Source organism: Pituophis catenifer, unplaced genomic scaffold (assembly GCF_029215685.1).
Source record: "Pituophis catenifer annectens isolate HBS135680 unplaced genomic scaffold, rPitCat1.0.hap2 SCAF_1, whole genome shotgun sequence".
NCBI classification, from domain to species: Eukaryota; Metazoa; Chordata; class Lepidosauria; order Squamata; family Colubridae; genus Pituophis; species Pituophis catenifer.
Window position 1 is genome coordinate 102,538,022 of NW_027256881.1, and position 14,215 is coordinate 102,552,236.

Here is a 14,215-nt window from a genome sequence, read left to right on the forward strand (position 1 = left end):
GTCCAGACACATGGTGACCTGCTTTATGACTGGCACAACTGCTAACTCTACTTTCCAAGCTCAATATGGTCATAACTCAAGGACTATCTGTCATGCAAAATAGATGACAAATAGCAGAAGCAACAGAATCTGATTTTGGATTTTTAATTAGGCAAGGATAGGGCTTTGCCGAGCCTATATAGTTGTTGCTCCTTTTCTATGTTTGGCAAGATCAGAATAAATTGTTTTATAGTTTGCAGCTTTTGAAAACTAAGAGAAGAGAAGACAAATCAGCTTCAGGACAATGTCCAGCAATAACAATTCAGTTGAGAATGTATTATTTACATTATGTTACGTTTCTTTGGAATCAATTGATTCAAACTATTTCACATTTATGTTCAATCATTTCTTGAGTTGACCTCAGGTTTAGAGAGCTTCAGCCTTTATGGACATAGATATGGGGAGAAGAGTGTTTCATTCATTTCCCTTTGTACCCTTGTAAATCTCTTCCTAAAGTTTCAGGGACATTTGGAATAGTATGTATATGTGTTGGATGATTACAGGAGGAATAAAGAGCAATATCATCTATGAATAGAATCATCTATGATCATCTATGAATAGAAAGAACCTAAGACCCAAACATATTTTCTGAAAAAGCATTGAATAATTTTCAGATTAATACCTTATAATACAATTCAGAATTTATCACACCTTCTGCAAGCTCTTATGCATACTTTTGTATCCCTGATTTAAGGATTAATGTGATGAGTCTAACTTTGCTATTACCTGAATTTTATTTTTTTCTTTGCTTTTTATTAATGTATGGAAGCACAACCAAGAAGAAAGAACAGAAATGAAATAGAAAAGAGATTTACAAGATATACAAAGTGAATAAGGATTTTGGAAATAGCACTCAATTAGTGTGTGTACAAAGGCAGTTTATATAATTTAGCACTTTAAAATTATTAAAGTCAAATAAATATTTGGTAGTCAGGGAAGGCAGCCAATCATCAATCAGAACAAACGCACAATAGAAATTTCTATCTTATCTGGGAAAGTTTCATTATTATACAAGTCAGGCAAAATCTAATATTTTTAAAAAAGTTACATTAAGAGAGACTCAAATTTTGGTTGTGCTACAAGTCTGTATGCAGAATTATAATCCATAAATGTTTTCCAGATAAAATGAATTAAATTAATTCAGTATCCAACTTGTTTTTTTTTAATTATTCTTAACACTGATGTGTGCTCACATTGCTTAGTCTGCCATTCTTTTGAGTATACAGCATTGGTTTTTTTATATGATAGAATTTGCTGGGATACTTTTATTTAAGTTACAGATTCCTTCCTTAAAAGTTGACAAACTTTAGTCAACAACTACAGCACTATACTCTGCAGATACCATTAAATCGTTCTATGCCCCAGTTTTCTCTTACAGTGATGTAGGGTTTCCTGCCTAAGTAGGGGGTTGGACTAGAAGACCTCCAAGGTCCCTTCTAACTCTGTTATTCTGTTAGCATGGAGCTTAATATGTGGAGACAGATTTTCATTGTTATACTTTCTGAGTTGTCCAGCAAGATCAACAAGAACTCAAGGGTTCCTCCTAATGTTTTTGCTGGGGAAAACATTTCCTATAATTATGCCATACTGCTGATACTTGCAGAACTCTGAAACACAGTACTGATTATAAGGCCAAACTCTTTCTTCTTATGACCTGTAAAGAGGATGGCGTTTGCTCACGTTGCACTTGCTAGAGGTCTATGGAACACTTCCTGTGAATTGCTTGGATAGTAAAGAGAAAAAAAATCCCTTGCCACAGGCTGTCATGACTTAAAGTAATTACGGTGAGCTTTTCCTGTGGTTTCTGTGCTCATAAGCCAAGATCCTTAGCTGAAATGAAATGAATTCAGCAGCAAAGTATTCTTTACTTCGGTATTGCTGCCACTTCTCTTTCGCTTTCTGAACATAACTCCACTTTTATTCAACAATTACTATGTTTTAAAGCAATGATTAGTATCCATCCAAAATTAGTTGAAACTTGGTATCATTTGCCATGATTTGTGTGCAAGCCTGGGTGGAGGTATTTGAATTTGTATTATTTGTATGAATAATACTTCTGCTTATTATTATTGGATAAAAGCTATCAAGTCTTGTATGCACATTTTTACTGCTACATCATGTCGTGTATTCTTCAGATTTAGATCTCATTCTTTCCTCCACAGGTTGTCTAAGATTAATTGCTGTTTTAAAGTTAGTGTTTGATTTACTCGCTATGGCCAAAGCCGGACTCAGTTAGCCCTCTGTGACCTGACCCCACTGACTGTGTCACTAACATGGCTGTGACTGACGTCTTTTAGAATTTTAGCCCCTTTAAGTCAGGGGCTCTTCATGGAGTGGATTTGATTAGACAAATCTTTACTGGTCCACAGAAAAGAAAAATGCATTTGAACAAACTTACGAAAATATCTAAATGGCTCTTTGCCTAGGCCCCACCCCTCAAAATTTACATTTCACTGTGCATTCCTTTTATTTATGTGAGCTTGTTGAATTATCTAAACTAATATAGGATATCTAGTAAAGTTAAGAATTTATGCTTCAAGTCTTAGTTCAAATATTAGTTATTACTAGTAACAAACTAGTGTCTTTAATGCAGTGTTAAAAATCTTGCTCATATTGTAAGTGTGAACATTTGGAAAACAATGAGCTGTTTAGTTAATGAAAGTAAGGCATTTCTAATACAATAGCATAAAATGACTATTGTATGATGTAGTAGGATTCTGCTTTTATATTTTGTTATAGGACATAAAAATGTGTTGAGGAAAAGATGACTTGACTTGACAAATTATTGCCATTTGAATGAACACACCCTTTCCCTCAGCATGTTTAGGAGAACATTTGAGAGTGGCTAAACTTTTTAGTTTGGTGTAAGATATGGTTGTATGGTTTAAGGTGGAGTAATGCTGAACATGCTTTTCCAACATTTATTCAGGGCAAAGTTACATCCCTTATCTTATTCAGTTTAACAACTAAAATATGTAAATTTAATAGCATGGCACTGTTTAGTACAGCAATTAAGAGATGCCAAAGAAGAAAGAAAATAGCTCTTAAAACAATAGTATATTAAAATAAAGTTTAATAGCTTTTTAGTTAAATGTCATTACATCAGGCCGAATTCTTCACTACTGTATGAATAAACGCTGTTTATCTGGACATATCCACAGAGATAATTTGTGACTTTTCTGAGAACTGAGAATCTCCTTGATTACATCTATTCACTTTATATTGCCTTGCCCCTTTTGTTTCTCTTAGTCTTTCCAGGCATAGTCATTTTTTTCTTTGACAATTGTTTACTTGCTGAATATACCCTAGCCCTAACCCTTACCCTAAATCTAACTCTTATTGTTTCCTGGTCATCACTTCATGTGAGCAGTCTTTATCCAGGATAAATCAGTCCATGGAATTTTTAACAACCTATTCGAGATCTATAACTTGAGATCTATAACCTATCGTATTTCTCTCGCTCTTTGTTAGTGTCAGCTTTTACAAGCATATGTTACAAGAAATCAATGGATTTTGACTATTCTGATCTTCGTTATCATAAAAATATTCTTATCTCCATGATCTTGTCTAAGTTGGTCATTGCCTTTCTAGTAGTATTAATCTCCTGTTTACTGTACTTCTCTAGCGCATTGTCCATCTTCATGTATTGTTGAGCCCAAGAAAATAAATTTATCTCTTAGTTTTTGCTTCATTGCTATTAACTCTGACGTCACTAAGCTTGGTGGTTGGCATTGTCTTAGTTTTCTTAATATTAACCTAGATTTTCCATTTCCCATTTTTTACTTCCATAATGTGCTCTTCCAAGTTTTCTTTAAATTTGCTTATTTTTAATACTTGGTATTTTCACCTCCTATTTTGATTTGGTCCATTATTTTGATAATTTATTTGCTAGACAAGTTAACCAAATATGATGAAATACATTTCTCTCAATCTCATTTCATACTGTGAACTATTCTGTTCCTCCAAATTCTGTTCTTATACAAGCTTCTTATTCATCTAAAATTTCCTTGGAAGAATAATCCTGTTTTCTAGTGTATTGATTACTCTTAATAATTTGTGTGTTCTGGCATGATCTACACAAAGACTTTGCCATATTTAATAAATCAAAGATAAATTTATCTTGTCCTCACTGTTATTATCCTTCATTACATATCAGATCTTGTATGTCTCTGTCTTTTCTGAGAACTGCATTTAATATTTTTCTCCGTAACTTTTCAAAAGTATATAAAAGTGGAGCCAGGAATACCTCCTCTTTAAAGGAATTTTACAAATAAAGCGAAGCACTGTTGAAGTAATTGTTCTGGAAAAGTCCAAGCAGATTTGTGAGATATAGATAGGCTCTTAGCTATCTTCTTACCACTTCTAGGATCTTGACTTTGATGTTTTGAAGAACAAGAAGTATTAACTTTTAAATGTCTAAACTCTTTTTACAAGGTTTTAGAAGATCTTCTAAAATAATGGGGACACTCTTGTTTGCTGGTCTATCATATTAATAATATCAAATTTTTAGTAGCTATTTCTGCCACACTAAAGTGTTTAATACAATTCACTTCAAACTTTTGATGAAAGTGCCCACAATTTATAATCTTTTCCAGAATTTTAGAGCTTCTTCTCTCAAAGACCTCTCTTTGATGTAAAATGCTCATCTAAATTGTTCCAATAAATGAAATCCATCTTGAAACTCCTGAATTGTGAAGGCTCCTCTTGGAAAAACTGTCTCCAATTATCATCTTGAAACTATATGCATTATTTACTCAGGAGTATCTCTACAATATATATGTAAGTGTACAGATTACTCAGTCTCTTTACAGCTTCATCCCAATTAACAAAGGTACTTTCATCCCCTCCATATATCATTCTGAAAACATCAAAAAAAAAAAAAAATCCTTAGAAAGCAGAGCTGAGCAAATCTCATTTTCAAAAGACCCCAAATACTGTAGTAAAAGTCCCTTGCAGCTTTCATATGGAAATTTGGTAGGTTTCATTTTGCCACAAATAAAATTAAGCCTATATATTTTTTCTAGATCAGGGATGTCAAACTTGATTTCATTGAGGGCTGCATCAGGGCTGTGGTTAACCTCAGGGGGCAGGATGGATGTGGCTGAGTGGGTGAGCATGGCCAGCTTGACGCCACTCATTGGGCATGGCAATCTGGGTGGGCATGGCCAGCTTGCTTCCCAAACTGCTGGCATGTTTCCTCTTTGCATTGGGTAGACCGGGCCAAAGCCACTCTGGCCCAATGTTTCCACTTCACATTGGGTAAACTGGGCTGAAGTGATGCGGGCCGGCCCCTTACATTTTCCCAGAGGGCCCCCGTTGGCCGGATCCGACCACATCCAGCCTTGAGTTTGACACCTCTGTTTTAGATTTATATTTAGACATGTTCATTCATTCAACCACCTTAAAACAGTTTTTAAAAGTGAAAGGGGTTTTTTTAGTTGCAATTTGAAGATACTTAGCAGATTGTATTTAGCTGAAATATGACACGGTCATTTTCTCAAAGAAGCAATTTAGCCTGTAAATATCATGCATTTCATTTGGTTGTTTTCTAATGCTAGTCAATGTGGACAATTTGATTTGGATTTTCTGTAATAAAATATAAACCAAAATTAAATTGGCCAATCTTGGTGTCTGCCCAAGCCAAAGCTCTTTTCATAATCTCTGAACCTTGTATTGATATACCCCTGTATTATTTGTACATATTTCATTTCTATGACATGTAAAAGATTGGACCTGTTTTAATTGTATTTTATAGTAGATCCACTGAAATCTTGATGAACTGCTCCAAATGATTTCATTCAGTCTGCTCTAAGCTGTTTAGTCTGGATCCAGTTAATTATTACACAATTATGCAAATACTTTGTCCTTTCGTAAATTACTGCCACTCAAATTTATTTAAAACCTTTGCATTTAATAAATCTTTTGAAGCCCTGTTCTTAAAACTATCGTTTTTCACTTCAACGTGCACAATGACAGAAAGGATGATGTATTAAGATTACAGTGGTTTAAAAAAAAAAACAGCAGCTTCTTGATAATGTTATGAAGCTTCATTTACTAGAATTTTCCATGTGCCTTTACAAATTCTTATGAACAGTGGTAAGATAATAATCAGTAGCAATAAACCAAGGATTCTGTAGAATTTCACTATGAAACTCAGTATCATATACTTAAGATATAGTTGTTTCTTTTTAAATCTGACAAATGCTAGCTTAGCAGTTTCTCTTTCTCAGATGGTGAAAAGAAGACTCAAGTGATGATTCATGGAATAGAACCAATGTTGGAGACACCAATACAATGGCTAAGTGAACATATGAGTTATCCGGATAACTTTCTACACATCAGTGTTATTCCATTATCTGCAGATTGAAGTGTCATCATGTTTGTCTGAGGATCAGCCATTATTGGGGACAGCAAAATGTACAGCTAAGTTCAATCAAGCTTGGTGAGATTGACCTGACCAAAAATCTTTGCTCCTGCAAGCTGAACAGGAAGAAAGATCGTTCATGTGATAACAGCAGTTGAGCTGGCCAATTTTTGCATTAGCCCTTTTTTTCCAATGTCATCATTAACTTTGAATGTGGCGCATGAAGGCTACTGCAAATCTTCTATTTTTCTAATGGTAAATATGAAGTGGAGAGCATGAGGAATAAGTGGAAATATGCACCACTTTGTTTCTTATTAATCAATAAAAGAGGATGTTTTCCAAAGTTGTAATGACTTACCTTTAAAATAAAATTTGATTTATTCTAGAAAATTAGATGAGTATCCTGTAAAAATTAATGTGTAGTAATTAGAAAAAGATGGCATGCTAACGTCCTTTCCCTGGGATTTCATACACAAGGTTTCTTTCCAATTTTATACTTGGCAACTGCATTTTTAAACAGCCACATGTTTTGTATTGCACAAATTACATTAGTGATCTTAAACACATTACTAGCATCATAATCTTACTGGCATTATTATGCCTTAGTTCAAAGTAATACTGGAACATTTCTTGCATAATTTACATGTACTGTGACATTGAATATGCTCAGATAAAAGTCTTCTCGAATGCATTCTGTAAGGTGGTTGAATAACTGGGTTCTCTATCAGCAGAGTAGCACCACCGGTGGAAGGTTTTTTCTTTTTACCCAGCAGTTTCCTATACAAGCCACTACCTGCTCTGGCAAGTCAAAGAACAAGATTTTGGAAGTTTCAAGGGTTGGATTTTTTTCAACTCCCAAAGAAGTAATGGGTAGATGACACTGAACACATCTCAAGTATGCTCAAGCCCCAGTAGGAGTCAAATGGAGGAGTCCTTCTGCTTCCAACAAGACTTTCTGCCAACATAGGACAACTTTAGCACATTAGTTCTGAGCATCTAATGTAAAGCAAGGCAGATAGATCGAATATTATCATAGATACATTAAAAAAGCCTTCCAAGATCAAAGTTGTTCATAATTTTTGATATCAGAAAAGGACATTTTTAAATTATGTCTTGGGTTTCTGGTCCTAGTAGAGTTTGGGATTTATTTTTATAATTCATGATTTAAAATTATATTTGGAAGTATTAGAGATGTCTTCACATTTGTTCCAGAATTTTTCAAAAGAAGCTGAAAGTCTTGCTACTAGAGACATACTTTGATTATAATGAAGACTTACCAACAGTAGGAATTGCCTCCTTTATTCCAGTAGTAAATAAGACAAGTAATGTTTGGGAATATGAATGTATACTGAATTTTTACCTAACTGCCTTGTATTATCTTCTAAATAAGATTTTTTTCATGACCACTAGATATTATAAAATATAGAAAGTTTTCTTGAAATAAAGTTTGCCATTCTCAGACTTGTTTGCTTTTTAAGTATTTCACCTATGTACAAAATTTTGTAATAGTTTAGTCACAATTAAAACTCAACTGTGATGCAAAAATGAATTCATGATGTTGAATACATTGAAAAGTAATACTTAAGTATAGATAGTCCTTCATTTGTGACTACAACTGAGACTAAAATTTCAATTTCTAAGCAATGCGGTAGTTCAGGGTGTCATAACATGACAGGATCTGATTTTATGGCAATTGTTACTGCAGTTGTTAAGTGAATCTAGCTTACACAATTGACTTTGCTTGTTGGAAGCCAGCAATTCTGTTCAGATATCAACCTAATTTGCACACCTACAATTCTTTTGATAACTGAAAGAACAGTGTACCTCTATATTTGGAAATACTTGTCTTCTTAAACCCAGAGTGATGTCCAGCTTTGAGCAAATGTGATTTGCTCAAACATTCTCTCCTTGTACCTACATGTGCAGAACAGAAGAACCAATCCATTTGCTGTTCCAGAGATCACAATAAGAACATTGACTTGTATCTTTCTGATGTTCCTTTGCCTGCAGAAACTTTCATGTTCAGTAGAACCAGAGGGTTCTACTTTGGCAATTCTTCCTTCTTCCTGCAACTTTTCAGATCTGTTGCTGGTTGCATAGCATTATGTGAGATGCCATATGAGATTACAGAGGAAAAGCTGAGCTGGTTTATTCCTTGTGCACCTGATAGTCTCTTATTAAAAGACATTCATATATGCATGAATCATCTAATTCAACATAAGCATAATACAGCTCACGTTTACATGTATGAGCGACATGTACATACAGACATGGTCCAATTTCATCATTATTTATTCCTAGAATTCAATGTATCAATTCAGATCTTGTCCTCTCGTATATCAGTTTACACCAACAGAGCAAGTAGGCATAATGAAGATATTCTTAATTGCATTTTATAACTACATTTTAGAATTTGAATTTGCAGCACCAGCCTCCTGCAGTGTAAAGCTCTTGGAGTTCAAAAATAATGTAGAGGGACATAGGTTACACATTCAAAGTCAGAAATGCTACAATTATCTTTAATTTCTATCTGAATTTTAGCAGCACAATCCTGGGGTTCTAGAGAGAAAAAGTCCATGTAACTATAAGCAAGTCCAATGGTCATTTTTTCAAAATTAGCCAAGGTTGGTTATGTGTTACAAGCAGCTGTGATTTAATACAATAACACACAAAAAAGTTTCATTACAAGAAAATGTAATTCTTATTCTGGTAATTTAACAAAAATATGACATCTGATTTCTTTCCTCTCCGTTCTTTTTATCAACACGAGTACTTTCAAGTGGATGAAATACTCTTGTGATGGTTTCTCACATATGTTAGTAAGAATGACCGATAAAATGGTCAAGTCAGTCCTCTTAACTGAAAATAGTGAAAACAAATTTTCCAATAACTCTTCTTATTCATACAGGGATATCTTCGATTCAAGAACTGAACAATTACAGAGACTTATTCTTGATGAAAGAGATGGGTAGCTTAGGTGGAGCTGCCCTACTCACAGTCAGTTCAAGAAGGTTTTAGTATCGTGGAAGATGTCAAATAATCAGAGGTGGGTTTTTTTAATAGATTTGTACTAAAGGCTAATTAATTTCAAGGTAAGCATGGCCGTATCCCGAAGTGTCGAATCTGCGGAATGTAGTGTATATCTGATAGTTTATGGGAATGATCTTGGGAGACAGGAGGAAAAAGCTGCAGCCTAAACAGTGGTGAACAAAATTTGAGTCTGAAGAAGAGGTAGAATAAGCATTTTAGAAGGGACTCTTCCTAGTTTCAGGAGAGCAGTGGATGGGACGGATACATAATCTTAACAGTTACTCATGTTTGTGCTTCTTGCCTGGATTACCTTAAAAGGGCTAACATGTTCTGGGTTCCAGTGGCTAACAACTTCTGAGAAGCTTTCTCCACTTTTCTTCAGATTCAAATTCAACTATCAGATTATTCTCAGGCAATTCCTGCATATTATTACAGTATCAGAGAAAAATGAGGGCCAATATAAATAAACCTCCCCCCATTGGTTTTTTTTAAAAACAGATTGTAACTGCAAATAAATTTTTGTCAACTGATATGAGTGTTAAAAAAAAGGACTGTAAGAGGATATTTGTTTTTATAATGTTATAAAAGAGGTCGTGAATGGTTCTTAAGTAAACATGAGTTTCGTAGGTAAGGAAAATAAGTTACTAGTCTCTTTAAGGAAAATAGTGTTTCAGTATGTTCTTGTTATTTCTCAGAAGATTGAAGCTATGTAGACAAACGGGCACTAGAGGCTTAGGTTTCTGTTTATATAGAGAGCTTCTTGGAAACATACCTGACCAATTATACTTTCCAGTTTGGCTCATTGGGATTCAGGAACCTAGCAGCCTTTTGTGAATTATATGCCAACCCAGATTGTGCTCGCCTTAGTTTTGATTCATTGTTTGATATTAACCCAAACATTTTGTAAACCACGGTTTATAACTGAGCATATTGGGCAGGCATAACAAATTGGGATTTAAACAATAATGACTATTTAATGCTTAAGTATAGCTCATGCAAAGTGAGAATCTACTCAAGGAGTACAGTCTTTCTCTTACTGTTCAGCCACAGTAAATTGCTATTATCACCTAGGAAAATGTGAAAATTGTACCACTGCAGGAAATGCAAATATTTTATTTATTATAAATTTAGTAGGAAGTGTTAACTTTTCTACAGTATTAGCAAGATATCCAAATGCTATAAATGGAGAAAAAATCCTTAATCTGCAGGATCATAGGTACCCATCACTTCATAATATTGAGTGACATTCTAGACTAAGGTATTCAGAGAAACATTTTAAAAATACTTTGCCAGGTACATAGCAGTTATTGGACAGAAAAATGGAAATATTCCAATGAATCTAAAGACATAGTTAGTTTAACTTTTAAAGAATTTTGCTTGTGATCAAAGTGTGCTTCTAATTTTGAATTCAGTATATATTAGATTTGTGTTCTGGCCACACTACCCATAACTGTCTGAATTAATATCACACACTGGACATCAGCAACAAAGATAGCTGAATGTCTGCAGTTTCTGCACTTGGTGTGGGAATCTGCTTGCTTCTCTGCTTAGGCTGGAACAGACGTCGCTGGCATTGCATGTGAGGGAACATATGTGCCTATCATTTGGAGACAGTTGCATGGGTATTTCTTTTATACATCAGCAATTTTTAACTTTCTATCTAGGGAGGGCCTCAGCAAAGCACAGAAAAGGAAGTGAGATCAACCGATCAGCATGCTCACCTTCGCAAAACACATAGTTGGAATTTGGAAGGTGTTTGCGTCAGCTCATCTTCAGCCATCTGCAACCTCCACTTACCCATCAACCAGGTTGCAGTGACCACTAGGAACAGTTGTAGGCAATTCTACATCAGCCTTTAAATAGATCAATGTCAGAACAGCTGATTATATGGAATAGTCTTGCTCAAATGACTGTGTGTGTGTGTGTGTGTGTGAGGAATTTATTCAGAAATGAAGTGCCAGATGTAAAGACAATGTCATGACTTCATCGACTACTAATTTCCCTTCACAAAAGCAAAACATAATTGTGGTTTTCCTTCCTTCAATTTTTTTTTTTTTTACGTTAGATACTTCATCTTTGAAATAATTGCTATTCAGTTATTGAAAACATTCCACTCCGGCAGCAAAGTATAAATATGAATAAATAGAAAACCCTGCTTTTTTAAACTGCTTGTTTCATCTTCATTTATAGATCATTTTAGTACGCTATAATATACACAGTAGTTCAAAGATTAATGGCATTACATTATATTTTAAACACACATAGATTTCTCTTTTGACATTTATAAGACTATCAGTTTGATCTTATTTTGAATCCCCTTTCATTTTCCGGTTCTCTGAAGCCAAACTTGCTATGCCAGCTGTTGTCCTAAGCAGCAGCTTATTGTCTGACAAAAGCATACAGCCAGTATTTTCACAAGGAAAGGAATTCTCTTCTCTGCATTTTGTGTCTGGCGGGACTACCCAACATGAGGTAACTTTTTCACAGCTTCTAAAACATTTTTGAGAAGACAGAGCTTTTGACACAGAACTCGGTCACCTCACATTTCCAGACAGTCGACCCAGTTCAGATAAAAGCTGAAGCTGAGAGCAGAGGAATAGTTTTCCATAGGGAAACTGCACTACCACTTGCTGAGCTGATGGCTGTGGCAGACAGGTGGTTTTCCTAAGTAAAAGGGCAAGTGAATTATTAATCGTTTTTTAAAGTCAATATAACTGCTCACTCTAGACTCTGGGAAGCCATGCAAATGATTTAATGAACAGAAGGATTCCAGCACTCGCCATGAGAAAACATTGAAGCGCTTCGTCAATATAAGACATGGAAGTGTAGAGCACCCTTTTTGGCAAGATGTGTCAGTGGTATCTATCACTAGACTGAAGGAAGATTTATTTAATAGCTGTCCTTGAAGCAGCTTCTTATAAAATGTCTGCCAAGACATGTTTGCTTTATGGGTTTTGTGGAAGGAGTTAAAATAAAAGTGCAAATAGGAACTTGAGATTAAAAAGGGGTTGAATCATTCTTCTGAAGAACAGATGAAAGGAAAAGAAAACAATGTGCTAGCTGTAGAGGAAATATATGATTCATCAATTTGATACAATAGAAAGTGGACTGATTTTAATGAGGGCAGCACGCAAGTGCAGTACTCTTGCTCAGAAGACTGAAAAATGATGTAACTTTTGGTTAAAATGCCATGGAAAGAATCCACGCGATGCAAATCTTTTATGTGAGGAGGGGGAAAAAAAGTTATTCATGTTGCTCATCGGTTCCAAAATGGTTTGTAGTTTTCCTTACAGATGACATCCATTTTTGTTTTGTTTTTTTAGCACTTGTCAGAAAAGGGTAGAAAACACTCAACTTTTGTTAGGAACACTTGATTCCCTGTATTCCAAACCAGGCTTCAACATCCTCCCATAACAGAGCTATTTTAGGCAAGCTGATGAGATGTTCTTGTTGGTTAATAGCACATATGAATAGGGCTCTTTTGATGCAGTGTAATTCGTATCACTGCTACACTCCGTTGTAGGTTCTAGCTGTACAGGGTTCATGATAATCATCTTGTTTTCTCTTTTTCTTGCTGAGAAAAGTTTTTTTTCTCCTACCTTTATTACTTTACAATTAACAAGGCAGAAAACACACATATTCCTTCCTGTGTTTTCCTACAACAACAAACCTGTGAGGTGGGCTGGCCTGAGACAGTTTGATTGGTCCGAAGCCATCCAGTTTTTATGCCTAAAGCAGGACTAAAACTCGCAATCTTCCGATTTGTAGGCCAGCATCTTAACCACTTCACCAAACTGGCTCTCTTATCTTGGATTTTGAAACTTGCATATTTGCATCAGGTTTCATTTCTTGTTTAATACCGATTTTGACATTACTTTAATTGAACAGAGTCCAATTCTAGTCACACCCTTTACTCACCTCTTCTCTCGAAATGTGAACAGGTATATTTATTATTATTATTATTATTATTATTATTATTATTATTATTATTATTATTATTATTTATTAATTCAATTTATATGCCGCCTTTCTCCAGAGACTCAGGGCAGCTTACCATGCATTAAAAAAAAACACCATTATAAAAACAATTAAAAATTAAAACATTAAAACCCATTCACACCATTCATGGCCGGAACTCACAAGATCGCAACAGCGAGATCAACGGCCCCAGGCCTGCCGGAAAAGCCAGGTCTTCACCGCTTTTCGGAAGGCCAAGAGGGTGGGGGTGGTCCGGACCTCAGGAGGTAACTGGTTCCAGAGAGCTGGGGCAGCCACAGAGAAGGCCATACCCCGCGGGCCCGCCAGCCGGCATTGTTTAGCTGACGGGACCCAGAGGAGACCAACTCTGTGGGATCTTGCCAGTCGCTGGGAGCTATGTGGTAGAAGGTGGTCTCGAAGATAACCTGGCCCTGAGCCATGTAGGGCTTTAAAGGTAATAACCAACACCTTGAATTGTGACCGGAGACCAATAGGGAGCCAGTGCAGCTCGCGGAGAATTGGTGTAATGTGGGTGTATCTAGGTGCACCCACGATAGCTCACGCGGCTACATTCTGGACCAACAGTAGTCTCTGAACACTTTTCAAGAGTAGTAAATGCTGAGTAACCACTTCCTTTACATTATGAGGCTATCTTGTGTCTTTGAGTTTCAGTTAATATGCACAGCTCGGCTACAGCTTTTATGCAACTTGGGACCTGTACTGTCAAGTTCCAGAAAGTGTAGGAGTATAACTAAAAAGGTGGTGGCTTTAACCTAGTAATTGTTTCTGGTGGACACACAAATG

General features: G+C 35.6%; 1 protein-coding gene across 2 annotated transcripts in view; it reads left to right on the forward strand.

Annotated features, from left to right (window-relative positions):
- The window catches only part of ATG5 (autophagy related 5), a 39,885-nt gene extending 32,021 nt beyond the window's left edge, over positions 1-7,864 (forward strand). For both annotated transcript variants that reach the window (XM_070953692.1, XM_070953684.1), the window contains exon 8: positions 6,270-7,864. In XM_070953692.1, coding sequence (XP_070809793.1) covers positions 6,270-6,406 — 137 coding nt within the window. In that variant the 3' untranslated portion in view covers positions 6,407-7,864. The remainder of the gene's footprint in view (positions 1-6,269) is intronic.
- The last annotated feature ends 6,351 nt before the right edge of the window (positions 7,865-14,215 follow it).